The sequence below is a fragment of the Panthera pardus genome, unplaced genomic scaffold (assembly GCF_024362965.1).
Source record: "Panthera pardus isolate Hobbes unplaced genomic scaffold, ASM2436296v1 HiC_scaffold_13, whole genome shotgun sequence".
NCBI classification, from domain to species: Eukaryota; Metazoa; Chordata; class Mammalia; order Carnivora; family Felidae; genus Panthera; species Panthera pardus.
In genome coordinates this window covers 113,230,676-113,252,291 of record NW_026526688.1, presented here as the reverse complement: position 1 = coordinate 113,252,291, position 21,616 = coordinate 113,230,676, and the positions used below count along the sequence as shown (strand labels likewise).

Genomic DNA, 21,616 nt, shown 5'->3' with positions numbered 1-21,616 from the left:
GTCACTATGGAGAAGCTGGCTCTTCACTCTTCAGGCCTGACTCCGGTCCACTCTGCTGCGAAGCCTTCAGGTCCCAGGTCACTGTGCAGACTGGTTTCATCCTTCAAGGAGTCAAGATGCTATGTTCTCCCAGCTTGCAGCCCTTAGTACTCAAACCCAGACATCTTCTAAGATGCTACATGCTCCAGGTTTGCTGGGTCAGAACAAGGTGGTGGTTTTAAAATATGCCACAAATTTTTTGACACCTCTCCCATCAAGAAATGGATTATATTTTTTCCCTTTAACCTGGTCAGGTCTTTGCAATGGAAGCAAGGCTAAATGACTTCCAAGGCCAGGTTTATAAAAACAAATGCTGTTCCTGTTTGCAGCTTCTCTTGGGACACTTGTCAGTTGCTAGGTGAGAAGTCTAGTGTCCCTGAGACCTCATGTTGAGAGCTCAAGTGGAGAGACCACATGGAGAGAGAGATGTCAGAGAAGCCCCAGCTGTTTGAGTTCTCCCAGCCCAAGCACCAGACATGTGAGTGAAGAAGACTTCAAGATGACACTTACCCCAGCCCCGTCTGACAGCATCTGCACCAGAGGGTAGAAGAACTGGCCCAGTCAATCCCCAGACACAGGAGGAAATAATAATTAATTGTTATTTTGATCAATATTTTAGGGTCTTTCTAACACAGCCATAGATAACCAAATACTCTCTTGGATTCAGTGACAAAAGGAATTAAAAATCTGGACAGCATGGGAGGGGAGGAGGAGTTAGTGTTTAATGGGCACAGAGTTTCATTTTGCAAAGATGAAAAATTTCTGGAGATGGTGATGGTCACACAACAATGGGAACATACTTAATGCTCCTGAATGGTATACTTCAAAATGGTTAAAAACAAAACAAAACAAAACAGTGTATGTATATGTTGCCAAAATTTTTACAAAGGAAAAAAAAATCTGGGCAGTAAGCAATTTTGGAATGTATGTAGAAATGGGCATTTCTATTATTAAAACAATCGGGCTTTATCCAGGACTGAGCCCCAGGTATTGAAGGTGATATTTATGTGAAAAATATATCTGTCTTCAGGATGATGACAGTTGCATTTTAAAGAATAATAATAAAAGCAGCTAATGTTTCTTCACTGAGCACCTCCTACGAACCCAGTGCTAGGGATGCCGGCAGAAGGCAGGCAGTCTCTCTTCTCCTGTGTCTCACAGTGTAGTAAGGGGAAGGCAGTAGTGGGTGTGTGAGCATCATGGGGAAGAGGCAGAGGAACAAATTAAAACGGAACATGTTGGGTGATGACAAGTGCTATGCTGAGATTACAGCAGGCTCACGTGATAGAAAGCCTGGTGAGGTGTCTGGGTGGCTCAGTCGATTGAGAGTCCAATTTTGGCTCAGGTTGTGGTCTTAGAGTTTGTGGGTTCGAGCCCTGCATTGGGCTCTCTGCTGCCAGCGCAGAGCCTGCTTCAGATCCTCTCTCCCCTCCCACCCCCCCCCCCCCCCGCCCCGTCCCTCCCTCACTCACGCATGCTCTCTCTCTCTCAAAATATAAACATTAAAAAAAAGAGAAAGAGACTGGGGCCTATTGTACATTGGGTCCACAGGAGAGCCCTGAAAAAGTGCCATTTACTGAGGAGGGAGGGACAGATTTAAGAAGGGGCAGTTTTGGGTTGCCCATGTTTCTTTTGAACTGTTATTAGATACCCAGATGGAGTTGTCAAGTGCTCAGTGAAATACTAGTCTGGAGTTTAGCAAGACCGGGGCTGGAGATAGGGATTTGTGAGTCATGGGACTGTGGATGGGAGTTAGAGATGACTCTAAGTAAGATCACTAGGGAAAACACAAAGTGAAAGAAGTGACCAGAAGGAAGAGGTTGAGAAGGATTCCAAGATCAGCAGCCACGGAGGCAGCAGACCAGGCAGAGTGTGATGTTGACTATGTCTACTGCTGCTGCAGCAGCGGGGAATGAACCAGTCACACCGTAAGGTTTGACGCCCATGAGGGCAGTGGTTGTGTTGTGGAGTCTGTGGAGAGGTTTAAAAAGAGGGTCAGGGAGGACTTGTGAAACGGGGAACTAAAGACAAATCTTTAAAGAGAACTTCTAACACTTTTTTTTCAACTGGTTTTTTTTATTTTTATTTTTTAAATGTTTATTTTTGAGAGCGAGAGAGAGACACAGAGTGTGAGCGATGGAGGGCAGAGAGAGAGAGGGGGACACAGCATCTGGAGCAGGCTCCAGGCTCTGAGCTGTCAGCACAGAGCCCGATGGGAGGCTTGAACCCACAGACCTACCAGATCATGACCTACGCTGAAGTCGGATGCTTAACTGACTGAGCCACCCAGGAGCTCTGAGAACTTCTAATAGTTAAAAGAAGCAGAGAAACGGGACAAGAGCTGTGGGGTCAGTTATTTCTCTGAGACAAGTACTTTGCAACCATTTTACTTTAGTATGTGTCTCCATTTTCTCAGAATTCTAGTTTCCATTTTAAAGGTAGAAAATGAGACACAAAGAAGATCATGAATCGCCCAGGGTCAAGTAATTAGTAGGTGGTAGAATTGGGGTTTGAATACAAGCTTATGTGAATCAAGTATCATGCAACTAGCAAAACCTTTAATATAGCTAATATACCATTCCTGTATGAAGAGATAATTTAATCACATTTTCTAATAAACAAAACATGTATGCTCGACTAGAATATTTATTTGATAATTTACAGCAAAGTTCTAATATGGCTTTTTTAGTGATCTTTAAAAATATCCAATAAAATGTGCTTTATTATTTTTTTCCCTAGAGAAGTACTAATCATGTCGTATCATTTCAATCAAAATCCAACTCCCAAGAGGAAAAGAGCAGAAGAGATCACAATTTCATACGTTGTACTGAGAAATAAGAGACCTTCCTACATGATAGCTAATCCAGTCAAAATAATTGGCCACTTTAGTGTAAACACCAGGGAACTCTGGTTTTCCGCAGTTTTCACCCCAACTCACAACACCCCAAACATAAGTCACATTGTTGATATCTTGACAGACTAAGGGGCCTCCAGAGTCCCCTTTACAGGCATCGATGGAACCATCATCTGTACCTGGAAAAGACAAAGGGAAAAGAAAATCACACATGTACTTCCATTTGCTGAGGCCACCATGCCGACTTCCTGTCTCCTCCACCAATGTGTGTACCAACTTTGGCTCTCTTACACTTTCCTAACAGGAAATAACACATAATCTCTTACAGGTCCCTACTGGGCGCATACAGTTGTATACTTTGTCTTCTGCTCATTCTGCAAATTTAGTGAGTGTTTCCCTTGCTTCCTCTATTTTATGCAAATTTATACTCTGATGAGATTGCAATCTGAAAGTGGCATCCAAGGCTGATTGGGAAAATAATAGGAATACTTAGTGCTTATTGACTGCTTAGTATGTATTAGCCATTCATTGTTTTAATCCTAAACAACAACCCTATGAGGCAAGTATTATTATCCCTATTTTAAGATGAGACAAATAAGGCACAGAGAGGTTAACTAATTCGTCCAAGGCCATACAGTTAATAAGTGGCAAGAGGTTGGACTTGAAATCAGGCACCCAGACCTCAGAGCTTTTCCTCTTAATTGTGTTAATTGTCTTCCAATAGGTTTTGTGAAATTGTCCCCTTTTGTCCTCTGGAATTCCAAACTCCATTTAAGAAGGGAGGGAGGGCACAGGGAATGGTCTGTTTATTTTCTTCTCACTCTTAGGACTTTCTAAGGTTTTTAAGTCAGTGATCCAAAAAGTTACAGGATGTCAATAACTGCATTTTTATGTAATACACTATTTATAAGTGGTTTTAATAAAGCATCCTAGGGGTACCTGGGTGGCTCAGACAGTTGAGTGTCTGACTCTTGATTTTGGCTGAGGTCATGATCCCTGGGTTGTAGGATCGAGCCCTGTGTCCAGCTCTGCTCTAAGTATGGAGCCTGTTTAATAATCACTCTCCCTCCCTCTGCTCCTCTCCCCAACTTGCGCATGTTCTCTCTCTCTCTCAAATAAAAAAATTAAAAAAGCATCCTAATTGCATTGCCCTGCCTGGTTCCCTGTCCTTGGGTCACCACCAAAGTAGGAACTGTTGTAGCTGTGTTAGGTAGGGGTACTAGCAACACTATGATATTAAAGAAGACACTGGCAGGTCTCATAAGAAGTGCAATGGGATTTCTGAGGAGGGAGAATTTACTTTCAAATGGACCCATTTGAAATGAGATAACTCAGATTTTTACTTAGAAGAAGTTTGGGTTTGGATCCTGGACATATCACTTCTTGTCTGTAAGACTTCGGGCAAGTTTTATACCTGTTCTGCATCTCAGTTTCCCATTTACTAAGATCCCTAATTTTGCAGATGAGGAAACTTGCTCAAGGTCACATGAGTAGTAATTGATAAAAACTGAGATATAAACCCAGGCAGTCTGGATGCAGAGTCTGTGCTCTTAGTTACCTTGCTATACTGCTGTATGATAGCATAAGGAAGATTTTTCTTCTTAGTTTAGCATGAGGGAACTTGAACTAACAGGAAGGGAAGCAACAGCCAGAAGGTCCAATTGAAGGGTCCAGGGCCCAGAGCAAGGGTGCAGATTTGGTGAGGAGGAGAGATGGTTGGTAGAGGGTATACATACACATCTTAGAGAAACCACTTAGTGCTTACCTGCACATTCCATTTTTTTTTCAAAGTAGCGACCCGGGTAAAACTTGGAGCAGTTGTCTATTAGCCTAACTTCACCCCACTGAAGTGAATAGACTTTTTGGTTATCTAAGCATAGTGAGAGAACAAACAGACATTTATAAGTCACAAATGAGGAATACCAGTAAATACTTATTCTCATAACTTAGTGAACCATGAGGAATATAGATGATTATATACATATTCCCTTACATTATAGACTTCTGAGATAGTTCATTAGCATATTTAATCACACACTGCTCAGATATCCAGTTTTTACAACTGTCTTTCTAAAAATAGTTAAGGGGTTGGGGCACCTGGTGGCTCAGTCGGTTGAGCATCAGACTTTGGCTCAGGTCTTGATCTCACAGCATGGGTTTGATCCCATCGGGCTTTGTGCTGACAGTGGGGAGCCTGCTTCAGATACTCTGTCTCCCTCTCTCTCTTTCTGACCCCCCCCCCCCACCCCTGTTAATGCTCTGTCTCTCAAAAATAAACATTAAAAATAAATAAAAATAAAGATAGTTAAGGGGCATTACAGAACACATGCCCCAAGTCATACTCATTTAATAAAGACCTGAGATGAAGAAGGTATACTCCTTCGCATCTGATTGCTGAGTCTAGTGAGGGAGCTGGGTAGGAGTCAGTGATCAGCATTTTCTAACATAAATAGCTCCTATCATTTTACAGTCCTGCATTTCCTTGAAAGTGCTTCTTAGAGTGAGAACATCTTTTTAATGTAAGGAGTTAAATGAAGAAAATATATATGAAGTTATCAGTGTGTGTGTTTTTATGTGTCTAAGGAACTCCATCTCCTAAGTGATTTGAAAGAGAGTCTAGGATTTACTTTTCATTTAAGTTAGAGATTTGGGACTTGAAAATTTTTCATCCACAGAAAGAGAAGTGGCAGGCAGTGTTGCTTATTGACAGTCCAGGGAAGATGAGGAAAACGTTAAGAATACAGGGTGAGATGTCTCTGGTATCAGGAGTGAATCTTTGCCCCATCTCTCCTCCCCCTTTTCCCCAGCTTTCAGCAAATGTTATGCTCTAGGAAGGCAGGGACTAGGCCTGATTCACTAAATGCTATGCAGCACTCAGCCTCATGCTAGCACAAAGTAGCTGCTTAATAAATATTTATGTAATTCATTAATCCATGAACTCAGTAATTCAATTACACTAAACATCTTATGCCAAATGACATACCCCCTCAGTTAATCTATAAGCTATCGGGAGACAGAGACTTCTGTCTAATCCTGAGAGGACACCTCCACGGATCCTAGCACTGTAGTGAGCACATTGTAGTTAACTGTAAAACTAATATTCTTCTCTTCTGGGAAGCGGGGGAAGACAAAAATCCACCAAAGTATATGGCAAATTAGGAAGGAGTTTCTTCTTTTCTCCTTCAAGTCCTACCTAAAAGGTAATTTTACGATGCTACCTTCTTCAGGTTAAGAGCTTTTTTTTTTTTTTTTTTTAATTAGTAATTTATTATTTCCTCTAACTCAGGAGAAGCCTTTAAAAAACTGGGAACTCCTGTACTATGTGAACAGTTTTTAATGGCTCAGGAGAGTGTTTCCTTCCCTGAGCTCTTGTGTTGTATACTTTGTGAGGCACCTGTCCCATTCTGCTGTCTGATGGTGACATTCATATCTGATGCCTCCTCTGGACTGCAAGTCCCTTGAGAACTGGTCTTTGTCTTTCAATCTTCCAGCCTCTGCACTCTTTGATTACTGTGTCCATATTTTTCATCAGTGAAATCCTAGCATATGCTAATAAACACAGGATGGTTATTAGATGATATCATGGGATCACTTTCATTTTATTGGGTATGAATGGTGTTGTGGTTTTGTTTTATTTTTGTTTTTTTAAGTCCTTACCTGGTAAAGATATCTACTGGAATATTCATGGGTGAAATTACATGATATCTGGGTTTGATTTAACATGCTCCAGGAAAAAATGAATGTGTTGGCGGTGGGGCGGGGGGGGGGGGGGGGGGAGGTTGGGGGGGTGGGGAGGAGAGGAAATATGTTTAATAGCTCCCAATTGTCCTTCAGATGTATCCTCCACCCTTCAGTGTCCTGCCCCCTGCCCAAAGAGGCTGACCTGGAGGGAATGCCTCAATAGGAACCCCTTAGACTCTGGTTTCCAACATAAAACCCCAGCACAAGGAAGAGAGGGTAAGAAGAGAGGATAGCGATATTGGGGCTGCCTATAACCTTTAATCCAAAGTCATTGCTTCTCTCAAGGCACCCTGGTCTACCTGAAGCTCTTTCTCTTGGTAACTTCTCCTTCCTCTCATGTCTTCAGATCTAAGAGAGGCTGTTCTGGTACTGTTAGTCCTGGGTTCCTGCATAGACCTTGTAATTCCTCAACCCCCTACCCATATCCTTGTAATTAACCACTTTACAAATAACCCTTCCTAATTATCCTATTGTGATTGTGACTGATGCAGAGAGCTAAAACAAGAACCGTAGAGTGTTGGTAACTGGAAACTGGGTGATGGATGAGTAAGTAGATTTATAATACTTTTATCTCTGCTCCTGTGTATATTTGTAAACGTAGATGATAAAAATTTTTTTTAAACAAACGTAAGGACATAATGCCTTCTGGATAAATTAATTACTAGCAAAATTTAGTCTTGCATATTCAACCATATGACACATCTGAGTCAATTTATACGTATTTTTTATACTTTTCAATGTGGCAATTATAAAGAATGTGTTAGAGTATAAGTCTGTAAGACCAGTGTTGTGAAGTTATTTACAAAGAAAATGTAGGAGGTCAAAAGGAAGCTAAATTTCAAATTTAACCCTTCAAGACAAAGGGAAAAGCACTGACTAATTTTAATCAAACTTCAAATTTAGTCAATTTTTCTAATAAATTGTCCCCACGTGTCTACAATCTACATCTCTTGTTCATACAAACATCCACCTCAAGTCTTCTTAGAAGCCTAAGGAATAATTCTTTATGTTTTCTTCCTCTTTGCAGGATGTGACTGTGGGGCAGGGGGCAAGGAGAATGGGGGAGTGGAGGCGAGAACAGATTAAAGACTTACCTATACTGTGACTCTTCCCTTGAAAACCATTTTATCTTCCATCCATGTCTCTCTAACAAATCCAGAAAGTCCATGCTACATATGTCCCCCTGTCACTCTACTTTTTTTTCTTTGTAAATGGTTACCCCTCAACATATGCTTCAAGATCACACAGTGTAGGTATCCTTTGAAACTCTGGATCAGGATCAGCTACATAATTTTCAGGGCCCAGTGAAAAATAAAAACGTGAGGTGGGGGCCTCTGCAAAAATTAGTAAGAATTTCATGATAATGACAGCAGAGCATTACACTAAGCATGGGGCCCTATGGAGCCTGGGGTACTGGGCAACTGCACGGGTCTCATGCCCATGAAGCCAGTCCTACCTGAATGCTCTTTTTCCTGGATTTGAGGCTATGTTTCTCTCTTTGTACTAGGAGATTAGCTCCTATCCATTTATATTCTCATTTATTCCAACCCCTGGATTCTGATTAACAAATTTTAAAGCATGTACCTTTTTCTCGACCCCAGCCAGAAATAATGCATCTGTCATTAGGTTGGAATAGATATGGAGACCAGGGGACACAGGCAGGGACAGAATTAGGCAGCACACATTCTTTTCTGTTTGGGCGTTTTTTCATTTCAATCAAAGCTATGTCATTTTCATAGCTGCTTCCATTGTAGTTTTCATGGATAATAACTTGATTTACTAGCTGAACAACTAGCTCTTCCTCAGGTCTTAACAGATGTAGAAATGATGTCCATATTTGGTAATGGTGAGCTTTACTGACGCTATAACGGAAAGGAGAGGTGAGATAAGATATATTGAGAAAAAAAGCAATTATAAACATGAACATCTGATGCTTCATCTTTATATTCTCCCTTTTAAAGGACTTTCTTCCTTTTCTCAGATTTTTTAAAATCCTTGCTGTCGTGAAGCGGTTTGATTAAATTTATGGGATAGAATTAAAGTCAGTGGGTAAATGAAGAGAGGAATAAGCAATCCATCTAAGTGGTCAATATCAGGGACATACAGAACTCACTAATAACCAGAGATGCCTAGAAGTGGAATGAATTGGCTGCCTCTGGAGTGAGAGCACCATCACTGAAGGTGTTCAAGCAGAGACCAGAAAGCATGTAGCCATGGGGAAATGGGGAATCAGGACACACATCATTACTTGCTACCCCAGAGGTTCTCAGGGTGAAGACCACAGCAGTCACTATCCTGACATTTAAGATTGACTTCATCCTAATACTTCATCTTATTTATTTGCTCACAAGTCTTTCTTCCTGTTGGACAGTGCCACCTTAAGTCAAAGATGGGGTCTAATTCATCCATGGATAGATGCCTGCATCTAGCATTGTACCTGGAATATATTAGCTGTTTTAAAATTCAGTTGAAATGGTAAATGAGCTAAATATTGTCTCTTCTTCTGCCTCACTTAATTTGCACACCAATTTTTACCTCATGGTTTCCAACAAATTGGCATTTACCATCATTTTCTCAGGTAATCACCTAACAGTTAAACCGTGATGTTTCAGGAGCTAATGAGGTATTTGGGATTTCCAAGAATGGTGTGCTTCATACAAATTTTGGTTGTTTTTAAGGACCAGAGGTCCTGAATATTGTTTAAAGGTTAACCCTGTTTATTCATTCAATTTACTCAACAAATACTTATAGCGTATACCTATAATACTCAATAAATGACTATTGCCAGGCACTGTGCTAGCCACTGGGCTACAGAAATGAGCAAAATCAGAAATAGTTTCTGCCTTCATGGAGCTCAGGATCTAGATGCAGTATTAAATGGATAATGACAATAATGAGGATATGATTCTACCATGTAAAGTGAGAGGAATCAACAGCACATGGGTTCTGAGAACTTATCAAGATGGCTTTGACTTAAGGGAGTCTGGAAAGATTCTCTGAGGAAGAGAATATGGGGCTGAGATCTGAATAAAGAGTAGCACTGATTAGATAAACAGGGTAGGAAAGATCATTGCAGGAATGAGAAGTAACACATGAAGGTCTCTTTGCAGCAGGGAGCAAGGTGAACTTGAGTAGCTGACCAAAGTCCAAAACAGGCAGAGCAGACAGCAAGAGTTGAAGCTGTGGGGCAAGATGAAATTGGTGAAGGTAAGTAGGGATCAGATCATATGGAGCCTAATGGGCCACATTAAAAACATCATTTAGAGACACTTAGGTGTCTCAGTCGGTTAAGTGTCCGACTCTTGATTTCGGCTCAAGTCATTATCTCATACTTTGTGGGTTTGAGCCCGTGTCGGGGTTTGTGCTGACAGTGTGGGGCAGGCTTGGGATTCTCTCTCTCCCTCTCTCTCTCTGCCGCTCCCTGCTCATGCTCTCTCTCAAAATAAAGAACTAAAACAAACCCCAACAACATCATTTAGATACTCTAGCAACAAATGAGCCTGGCAAATCAAGTGTCTGATATTTTCATCATCTCTTAAGGGAGAAGTGGACCAAGTTATATAACTTGTCAGTCTCAGTCTACTAATCTACAAAATATTTACCTCTTAGGGCTGTTAAGAATATTAAAACAAGACAACATATGTGAAAGTGCACATACATTATCTAATCTGTAAGAGGTGCTCAATAAATGATGCCTCATTCATTCTAAAGATGAGAACTGAGGCTGGAATCCCAAACTCTGCCCTCCTCCTTGCTGATCTTGACTCGTTATCGATACCTTTTTTGTACCGCCCTTCAGCCACTGGTATGGACTGGATTGTGTTCCCCTAAAATTCATAGGTTGAAGATCTAACCCCCATCATAACTATATTTGGAGATATAGTCTTTAAAGAGGTAATTAAGTTTAAAAAAGGTCATAAGTGGAGCTCTACTCCCATATGATTGATTGGCCTCTTTATGAGAATAAGAAGAGACATCAGTGATGCACGCAGGTATAAAGCAAGCAAGTCAGGGCTGGAGCAGCATGTGAGACAATTAGTACCGAGCTTTGAACATCTTCACTGTCTGGAACACGTATCAAAGACACTTAAGAGGACATGGAAGGTGAAACAATGCTTTGTGTATTTGAAGTCTTTAAATGCATGCAGCTCTTTAAACAACATCCTCATTGAGGTGAGACCAGAGAAAATGCCAGGCTACTATCATTTTTTTATACACTTTTCAGTCATACACTCTTCTCAACAGTTTGGTCCTAACTCTACAAAACGTAGGTACTATCTATTTGCTTTCCCTATTTGCTTCCCATCATGCAAATGTGACACAACTTGGGACCTATGGGTTTGATCTGACCTTGCCATCTGGGATCAATAATTTGGTCTGGGGGGAAGAACTCAGTAGCTTCTGGGGGGATGGCCTCTGGGGTTCCTATCATGAATATTGTAGGGGATTTAGCTGTTAATAGAGTGGAATTTGTCACGTGGTTTTATTTATCATATGCCACAATCTCTATTACCCATTTTTATTATTTCAAGGAATCCAAAATCTTATTGGAGACATTTTTTACCTGACACAGTGTGCAGCAGTTAGAATCCAACAGCCTCCAATATAAATTCCTCCACAGTTGATTTTCTCATTATCCTTAATTGCCATCTGCCACGGGAAGTCTCCCTGTAGAAGACATTGGTGTGGTCACTGCCATTCTACCAGACGGTGGTACAGACAGGAGACCCCAAGATGCGTCCATTGCAAGAATCCCAGTCTCTTATCATTACATATCCTCCCCACCCACTTTTAGTTTCTCAAACTTGGACTGCTCTTGGGAAGCCATAGGTTTACCACTTCTGCTGGCTTTCCTCCGACAACTCGTTTCCTTCGAGTGGGCTGGATGGGTTTAACTCCACAGGATAGTTTAGGGAGAAGTGACTTTATCCGTTTTCTTTCTTCAAGAAAGGAAGAGATTGTATCATTATGATTTTGAACCCATTACTTCTTGATGATCTATGCTAACCCATTACTTCTTGATCATCTATGATGATCTATGACTTTAGAGTCACAGCTAAAATAAAACAGTCTGAATTGATTCATAAATTATTTTGGATGCTAAGTGGTACTATTTACCTTGTTTAAAAATTCTGGCTTAATATGAGAATTGGCTTGATTCTCTGAAGTTCTGCTTAAAGACACACTGGGGGCAGAAAGAGGCTAGCTGTGGAGGTTAAATATTTACCAGTCCCTGGCAGATAAAAAATGTCACATGGCCAGGCATACTCAGGACGAGGGTCTCATTCAGAAATCATCAGAATGAGATGATAACATGGGCACCTATATCTTCTCACTTTCAGTTTTTACTTTTTAGTGGCTGTTCATATGGAATTCTTTTCAATAATATTAACGTTAATGATGTTAACATTTGAGTACTTTCTATGTGTCAGTCCCCATGCTAAATACTTTGTATATAGTTTATCTCATCTAATCATCACATTAACCCTGAGAGGTAACGTGCCAGGGACCCATGGAAAATTCAGGATCAGTGGGCTAGAGGGTGTTTTTTAGTCACTTGACATGCGATGATATTTCCTTTCTCTGTGAGTGTTTAGATGTGGCATACTTGTCACAGAGAACATGGCAGAGAAAGGCTTAAGATGTGAATTGGCAAAAGAATTCATGAAAAAGAAGGTAAAAATATAAGAGGTTTTCCTTATTCTTTCTATATATTTTACCACATCACAAAAATTTTTACAAACTTGCTTCTTAGCCCCAAATGAGAAAATTAATATCACTGTCAGTTACTTTGAGCATATAAGAAGGAGGTAGGTCCTTAAGGGAGAGAAGTTGTGAGTGAATCTGGGTAGATTTGTTTTTTGTTTTTTTGGTTTTTTCTTTTTCATTTTGTTTTGGTTTTTTTGGTCCCACCCGTTCTAAGAACAAGGTTGGGGGAAGAGTGTGATGCTAAGATTTTAAATTTCTTTTTGGACCTTTAAAAAGAGAGAGACCTCCTCTAATGAGGACTATGGAAGCAGCTTGAGTACTATCTGAAAACTGATGCTATCTTGCGGAGAAAATAAAGGGCCTTTGTGGAAAATCTCTTCAGACTGATATCTATATCTTTAAGATCTAGGGGTGCCTGGGTGGCTCAGTCGGTTAAGTGTCCTACTTCGGCTCAGGTCATGATCTCACGGTCCGTGGGTTCGAGCCCCGACTTGGGCTCTGTGCTGACAGTTCAGAGCCTGGAGCCTGTTTCAGATTCTGTGTCTCCCTCTTTCTCTGACCCTCCTCTGTTCATGCTCTCTCTCTGTCTCAAAAATAAATAAATGTTAAAAAAAAATTAAAAAAAAAAAGATCTAAATCTTTTACTCATCACCTGATTGAAAAAAAATAGTTAATTAATTTTGGGGCCTGGCAATTAGAAGAGAGTCTTACATGAACTTTCACTTAAATTCCCCCCAAACAGGGAGCTATTTATTCCCAATTTGTATTTGAGGTTAAGTTGTTCACCTAAGGTTACACAGTAAATAAATAATGAGTCAGGATGTAACACAAGATTGTCTGACCCAAAAGCTTATTAATTACTGTCTCTTCAGGGATTTGATGCTTTAATTCATTTGGCTGTTAGTATACAACTGGACAGGATACAGATCTTCACAGACCTTCTGTTATCATACTTTAAAACATTGTAAAATAACAAGTTAATTCAAGTAAAGTCCATTATTTTTCTATTTCAAAATGTATGTCATGTGCCATGCTGGAAATCTAGTTGTTTTTGACAAAACTGACCTGACAAAGCTCATAGTAAATAAAAAAACTTTATGTAGGTCTAAAATATTGTTTTCACTTCAAAATTTGCCTTGTGAATGAACCTATTTTTAAAAGCAGTTCCCAAGAAGCATATATGTTTGTTTTTCTTAAAAATGATAAGGAAAGGAAAAGAATAATGTTATTTTTTTCTATTTAATTGATAACAAAGGTAATTGTTGTTTGAATCAATTACACACACACACACACACACACACACACACACACACACAACATTAAAATGCAGACTTAAACCAGGGAAGCACTAGTAAAACAGAATAATGTTGGGGTGTCTGGGTGGCTCAGTCGGTTAAGCGTCTGAGTTGGGCTCAGGTCATGATCTCATAGTTTGTGGGTTCAAGCCCCGTGTCAGGCTTTGTGCTGACAGCTCAGAGCTTGGAGCCTGCTTCAGATTCTGTGTCTCCCTTTCTCTTTGCCCCTCCCCAACTCATGCTCTGTGTGTCTCTCAAAAATAAATGTTAAAAAAAATTTAAAAACAAACAAAAAACCCCAGAATAATGTTAACTTACCTGCATCCATATTAGCAGTCAAAAGTTCTGTTTCTTCTATAAGAAAACAAAAAGTTCCAATGTTTATCCTTGTGTTTATAATAAAAATTAATTAAAATCATTAAAACTTTGATCATAATTTTCTGTCTTAAAACTTGTCCTCTCTTTAAAAAGGACAGTACAAATCCCCAAATCACACCATCTAATTCCCTTTCTATACCTAGGTAATTGTGAAGGCTCATGATGAACTGTGTAGAAATTTTGCAGGCACAAACTAGGTGTCTTGGTACAAGTAAATGGTGAGACTCCTGGTGCAGTGCTTTTCTGCATTCAGAATGCTTGGGTCAGAGAAGGAAAGCTTCTTTTTCAACTCTGATTCATAAAGTCCTTACATAAGGTAGGGAACAGTGACTAACACTGACCAAAAGAGTACTGAGCTGACATTAAAAAGGCTCTTCTCATTTTGTACTTAATAAGGCAGCTCTTCAGGAGTCATACAAAGATATTATAGTAGGCGTTGTTAGTATTAGGCATCTGGGATATAGAAGTTAAAAACATAAACAAAAGATTTTCTCCTCTTCCTTAGACTTTTGCTTGAAGTTCTATGGGATGATTCCATCTTCACTTTGTCATCCTAGAACATTTCAGAGGACAGGATCATGATTTTTTTGAGCTGGGGGGGTCCAAAGGTGGATTCCCACCAGCATGTTGTTTGGTCTTGGGTGAGGATGTGGCTGTGGATGGCACAGCCCAGAAGGGCAATGTTACTTGACTGCAGCAATCATGAGTCTTGTCTCTGGACAGACATAGCTATATCCACATTCCTAGGTTATTTATTTTCTGGGACAGAGAGAGGCTCTGCTCAGAAGCTTTCACAAAAGCACCCTTATGAATCAAAGAGGAGATTCAAACATTCATATTAAATGCTCAACAAAGGAAGATGGGGAAAGTCCAGTGTAGCTGAGGTGTGCTGGATATTTGAAAAATATCACAGAGCTCCAAAAGCACAAACCACAAGAAAAGTGTCAATGACTTTGATTTACATAAAGATCTCTATTCAACAAAGCTCACTATGGATAAAGTTAATAGATGGGTGACAGAATGGAGGAAGGTATTTGCAATGTCTAAGACTGAAAACGGATTTAACACCTAGAATGCAAATCAACAAGACTGCAACCCCAACGTGAAATTAAGCAAAAGATACGTACTTGCGAAAGGATACAGTAAAGAAAAGGTGGAAACTCAAAAGCTAGTATGAAGAGAAACTCAAAGTCATTGGTTATTATAAAAATTCAAATTGATACATAATGCCATATGGCCTGACAATATGAGACTAGCAAAATTAGAAAGCTGGAGAACACTTAACGTTAGTGAGGATGAGGAGAACCCTCGGGCATTGTTGGAGGTAGAGGTAAGGACTGGTATAGCTCTGCCAAAGAACATGCAGGCAATAGTTAGCCAAGTTAAGTAGATGCATGCCCTGAGACCCAACACTCCTTGTCCAGCTAGATGTCTCAGAGAAATTCTCTCACACAGCCTGAAGGAGACAATATGACTGACAGCTGCGAGTCTGTTACTGAGAAAGTAGGCAGTAAATTGTGAAAGATGAACAGAGGGTTTCAGGCAGAAAGTTAGAAGCAAATATTAGATGGACACAGAGCAACGCAGACAGATCTTTAAAACTTAATGCTTTATAAAAAGAAATAAAGGAAATATGAGATCTACAACACCATATTATGTGACGTATGCTCACAAGAGAGTACACTTGGGTAAGAATGTGTACAAACAAGGCGTACACATTTTAATACACATTAAAATGGTTGCCTAAGGGGGATGGGAGTAAGGTACTGAAATAAAGGAGAATAAATAAAACAAGAGAGGTGCCCTGCCTAGCCCAATACTGATTATGTGGAATAAACTGAGGAGTGTCATGAATGCATCTCTTTGCACCTGAGGTCTGAAGGAAGGAAGGAAGGAAGGGAGGGAGGGAGGGAGAGAGAGAGAGAGAGGGAAGGAAGGGGAAAAGGAGTAAAGAAGGAAGAAAATAAATTACAGCAAAGAAATAATTGAGATTAGGCATTTAGAATAGGGGTGATCTTGAACATATGAAAGTCCCCCAGGAATCGTAAAAAAATCCTGAGGAGGACCATAAACTTCTGATAGTCATATTATATGAATAATAAAGAAATACTAAACATATGAATTTCATATAAACAATACGGAAATTTATATGAATATAAAGAAATAATAATTCATTTTTATGAGTAATAAAGGGTAGCTCTAAGAGCTGGAGGACTTGGGGACATCTGACTTATAAAAGTAAGTGAGAAAATACCTATCATGAAAAGGTCTTATCTCTCCTCTGGTGGCAATTTCTTCAGGAATTGCTTTGGTTTTGAGGAAAGAGTAAAGGAAGAGGAGAAGGGTATTCAGCAAAAGTGAAATGCACCTGGAGCCATTTGGGTGGTTTTTGGTTAGCAGGCCGTGGATGGTGAGTGTGAGAAGGAAAGTTTACCACACTGTGAGAAAGGTCTCTGTGCCTACACTAATGTGAAAGCTGAGTTACTACTATCACATGGTCATATTATCTGCAATTTATAGCTACACTGACATATAAGAAGATAGCTGTAGTTCTTTTTTGCTTCAGTTCTGCAATATCCCAAGAATTTAACTAAAGTTTTTACCTTGAGCCACATGTAAAAAAACCCAAAATTTACCACAGCAAAGGATAATTTTTGAGAAAAATGCATAATATCAATATATTGCACATGTATCAGAAAAGTGCAATGCCTTATCCTTGTTTTCAATTCTGTAATATAAATTTTATGATAAAGAGAGATTTACCTTTAATTTCAGAATGCCCAGGTCCTAAAACAAAACAAAACACTCACTGTAGCAAAGAGATCATGTTCACCTGAATATACACAAATAACTAATATTTCAGAAGCAGTAAAACAACTTAGTATTTATAAATAGATAAAAGGGAATCACACAGTATGCCGTCTTTCTTTGATTTTTAATACCACAAAACCAATGTTTCATGTTGCATTTAAACACACACCAATTTCACTACAGCAAGAAAATAATTTTTACCTGAGTTTTAAAAAGAGATGTATATTTTGGATATATTTGAGCACATACTGACAACAAACTTACTATACAGTCATACAAAATTTATAAGTCTTTTAAACTATTTCTAAAAGGTGGGCTTTCAAGGATAAATGAAACCAAGCTATACTCCAAACTTCCCTTGGTTTAGTGATTCTGATCTGTCCACTGAAAGATCGATGAATATATTAATATTTTTATTTTACATCTCTTCTCCCACTTGCTCTTGCTTAGAAGTGGAATAATTAGAACCACTGCTAGAAAACAAAAGGTGGCACTCATTCGAAAGAAGGGTAAACTGGGGGTACGTGGGTGGCTCAGTCGATTAAGTGTCTGACTTTGGCCCAGGTCATGATCTCATGGTTCACGAGTTTGAGCCCTGCGACAGGCTCTGTGCTGACAGCTCAGAGCCTGGAGCCTACTTGGGATTCTGCATCTCCTTCTCTCTCTGCCCCTCCCCTGATGGCGTTCTGTCTCTTTCTCTCTCACTAATAAATAAACATTAAATAATAATAATAATAATAACAACAACAACAACAATAATAATAATATGGGGTTCTTGGGTGGCTCAGTCAGTGAAGTGTCCGACTTCGGCTCAGGTCATGATCTCACAGTTCGTGGGTTTGAGCCCCATGACAGGCTGTGTGCTGACAGCTCAGAGCCTGGAGGCTGCTATGGATTCTGTGTCTCCCTCCCCAGCTTGCACTCTGTCTCTCTCTCTCTCTCAAAAATAAGTAAACATAAAAAAAAAAACAACTTAATAATAAGGAAGAAAGAAGAGTAAACTGAGATAACAATGACAGTTGACTAAATGTATTTTTGATATGGATTCAAAAAATTGATAAAAAAAAAGTAAGCTTTTATAGTTCACTCCCTTGCAGTAGAATTTTTTTTGCCTGATAAGCTGTGTTCTTTGACCTTAAACTTGATTTTTTATTTATTTTTTTATGATTTATTTTTTTTTAATATATGAAATTTATTGTCAAATTGGTTTCCATACAACACCCAGTGCTCATCCCAAAAGGTGCCCTCCTCAATACCCATCACCCACCCTTCCCTCCCTCCCACCCCCCATCAACCCTCAGTTTGTTCTCAGTTTTTAAGAGTCTCTTATGCTTTGGCTCTCTCCCACTATAACTTTTTTTTTTTTTTTCCTTCCCCTCCTCCATGGGTTTCTGTTAAGTTTCTCAGGATCCACATAAGAGTGAAAACATATGGTATCTGTCTTTCTCTGTATGGCTTATTTCACTTAGCATCACACTCTCCAGTTCCATCCACGTTGCTACAAAGGGCCATATTTTGTTCTTTCTCATTGCGATGTAATACTCCATTGTGTATATAAACCACAATTTCTTTATCCATTCATCAGTTGATGGACATTTAGGCTCTTTCCATAATTTGGCTATTGTTGAGAGTGCTGCTATAAACATTGGGGTACAAGTGCCCCTATGCATCAGTACTCCTGTATCCCTTGGGTAAATTCCTAGCAGTGCTATTGCTGGGTCATAGGGTAGGTCTATTTTTAATTTCCTGAGGAACCTCCACACTGTTTTCCAGAGCGGCTGCACCAGTTTGCATTCCCACTAACAGTGCAAGAGGGTTCCCGTTTCTCCACATCCTCTCCAGCATCCATAGTCTCCTGATTTGTTCATTTTGGCCACTCTGACTGGCGTGAGGTGATATCTGAGTGTGGTTTTGATTTGTATTTCCCTGATGAGGAGTGACGTTGAGCATCTTTTCATGTGCCTGTTGGCCATCCGGATGTCTTCTTTAGAGAAGTGTCTATTCATGTTTTCTGCCCATTTCTTCACTGGGTTATTTGTTTTTCGGGTGTGGAGTTTGGTGAGCTCTTTATAGATTTTGGATACTAGCCCTTTGTCCGATATGTCATTTGCAAATATCTTTTCCCATTCCGTTGGTTGCCTTTTAGTTTTGTTGGTTGTTTCCTTTGCTGTGCAGAAGCTTTTAATCTTCATAAGGTCCCAGTAGTTCATTTTTGCTTTAATTCCCTTGCCTTTGGGGATGTGTCAAGTAAGAAATTGCTACGGCTGAGGTCAGAGAGGTCTTTTCCTGCTTTCTCCTCCAGGATTTTGATGGTTTCCTGTCTCACATTCAGGTCCTTTATCCATTTTGAGTTTATTTTTGTGAATGGTGTGAGAAAGTGGTCTAGTTTCAACCTTCTGCATGTTGCTGTCCAGTTCTCCCAGCACCATTTGTTAAAGAGACTGTCTTTTTTCCATTGGATGTTCTTTCCTGCTTTGTCAAAGATTAGGTGGCCATACATTTGTGGGTCTAGTTCTGGGGTTTCTATTCTATGCCATTGGTCTATGTGTCTGTTTTTGTGCCAATACCATACTGTCTTGATGATGACAGCTTTGTAGTAGAGGCTAAAGTCTGGGATTGTGATGCCTCCTGCTTTGGTCTTCTTCAAAATTACTTTGGCTATTCAGGGCCTTTTGTGGTTCCATATGAATTTTAGGATTGCTTGTTCTAGCTTTGAGAAGAATGCTGGTGCAATTTTGATTGGGATTGCATTGAATGTGTAGATAGCTTTGGGTAGTATTGACATTTTGACAATATTTATTCTTCCAATCCATGAGCACGGCTGACCTTAAACTTTAGAGTTTTGAATCAGGAGAAGAAAGAGGAGGAGGAGGGAAAAGGGGCAGAAGAGGAGGAGAAGGAGAAGAAACCCCAAGTAGTATTATACTGAAAAGTGAAATTGAACTGTAGAGCTTCAGAGAAAGACAAATACATGATCTCACCCATATGTGGAATCTAACAAAACAAACTCATAGAAAAAGAGATCAGATCTGTGGTTACTAGAGGCAGAGGGTGAGGTAGGGAATTAGGTGAAGGTGATCAAAAGGTACAAACTTCCAGATAAGTGCACGCTGGAGATGTAATGTACAGCATGGTGACTATAGTTAACATTGCTGTACAGTATACTTGAAAGTTGTTACGTGAGTAAATCTCTCATCACAAAGAAAAAAGAATTGTTAACTCTATGATGAGATGGATGTTAACTAAACTTACTGTGGTCATCATCTCCCGATACATGTGTCAGGTCAATATCCCGTTCACCTAAACATAAACAGCATTGTATGTTAATTCTATCTCAATAAAACTGGGAGGGAAAAACTGTCCATCTTCACTGGCAAGAGTCATGGCTTCCCGTTCTCCCTGAAAAATGTTTTAAAATTTATTTCTTTCCTCTTTTTACTAAGATTATAGCTACATTTAATGAACATAAAGTACATTGCTCAACTGCTTATATAAGCATCAAAAGAAATAATATGATTTGAAATCCTAAAACCATGTGTTTTTACATTTAAGAACTGATATCAATGGGGAATTAAATAAGACTTCAGTAAACTCAAATAATACCAAGCAATGCCAAAAAAGAATTATTATTAATTCATGTATCCATACATATCTCCAACATTTATTTAATGCTTATTTATAAGGCATATTTGGAATATAAAAACAGATTCTGTTTTCAAGGGGTTTACTGTTGACAAGGGAGGGGAAGGGAAGATAGGTACAAAAAACTACAATAAACAGTTAACAGTGGTGTCCTGACATGGGGGTCTATCACCACATCAGAGACTAGGGCACCACTTCCTAGTTTGTGTTCTGTGGCATCATATAAATTTGGCTTGAAATCACCCATGGTGGGAGTAATCACACCACAGGAATTAGCAAAAGCTACAAATCAGGGATTTCCTCTCCCTCTCCAAAGCCAATTTACCAGCATCTACCAGCACACCACTGGATAAATTTCATAAATGAAGCAGATACAAGCATGCCTACTGCTCTCACAGTCTTCCCCATCTTTGTTGAAAGCAGCTCCATTTTTCCAGTTCTCAGGCCCACACCCCTGGAGTCACCCTTAACTGCTCATTTCTTCTCATGCCTCCATCTAACTACTGGTCAATCCTTCTGGCTCCAGCTTCAAAATACATCCAGTACGTGACTGCTTCTCACCATTTCCCTCCCTACCAACTTACCCTTATCACTATCATCTCTTCCCTGGATGACTGTGTGGCTTCCTAACTGGCCTCCCTGCTTCTCCCCTTGCCCTTATACAGCCTAGTCGCCACACAGCAGCCAGAGTAATCTTGATTTCAACTGCAAGTCAGGGGCGCCCAGGTAGCTCAGTCAGTTGAGTGTCCAACTTTGGCTCAGGTCATGATCTCACAGCTCATGAGTTCAAACCCTGTGTCGGGCTCTGTGCTGACAGCTCAGAGCCAGGAAGCTGCTTCAGATTCTGTGTCTCCCTCTCTCTTTGCCTCTTCCCTGCTTGTGCTCTGTCTCTGTCTCTCTCAAAATAAATAACATTAAAAAATTATAAAAAATAAAATTAAATGTAAGTCAAATCATGTGGTGCCTCTGCTTTAAATTCCCTATTTCCCTTACTACCAGGCTTTACTATCTGCCCTTGTCTCCCTCCACCCACCCCAACCATCTGTCCAACCTCTCCAACTATTTGCTTTTTCTTTTTTAATTTAATGTTTATTTATTTTTAAGAGAGAGAGACAGAGAGACAGAGTGTGAGTGGGGGAGGAGCAGA

General features: G+C 39.8%; 1 protein-coding gene across 5 annotated transcripts in view; it reads right to left on the bottom strand.

Annotated features, from left to right (window-relative positions):
- Positions 1 to 2,669: 2,669 nt before the first annotated feature.
- CFI (complement factor I) overlaps positions 2,670 to 21,616 on the bottom strand; it is an 86,922-nt gene continuing 67,975 nt past the window's right edge. For 2 of the 5 annotated variants that reach the window (XM_019417438.2, XM_019417420.2), the window contains 8 exons: positions 20,080 to 20,127; positions 16,780 to 16,803; positions 13,957 to 13,992; positions 11,471 to 11,574; positions 11,199 to 11,302; positions 8,219 to 8,496; positions 4,659 to 4,763; positions 2,670 to 3,072 (listed from right to left, as the gene is read on the bottom strand). In XM_019417438.2, the coding sequence (XP_019272983.2) occupies positions 2,855 to 3,072; positions 4,659 to 4,763; positions 8,219 to 8,496; positions 11,199 to 11,302; positions 11,471 to 11,574; positions 13,957 to 13,992; positions 16,780 to 16,803; positions 20,080 to 20,127 (917 nt within the window). In that variant the 3' untranslated portion in view covers positions 2,670 to 2,854. The remainder of the gene's footprint in view (positions 3,073 to 4,658; positions 4,764 to 8,218; positions 8,497 to 11,198; positions 11,303 to 11,470; positions 11,575 to 13,956; positions 13,993 to 16,779; positions 16,804 to 20,079; positions 20,128 to 21,616) is intronic. The other 3 variants (XM_019417429.2, XM_019417448.2, XM_053901361.1) reach the window with 3 other exon arrangements.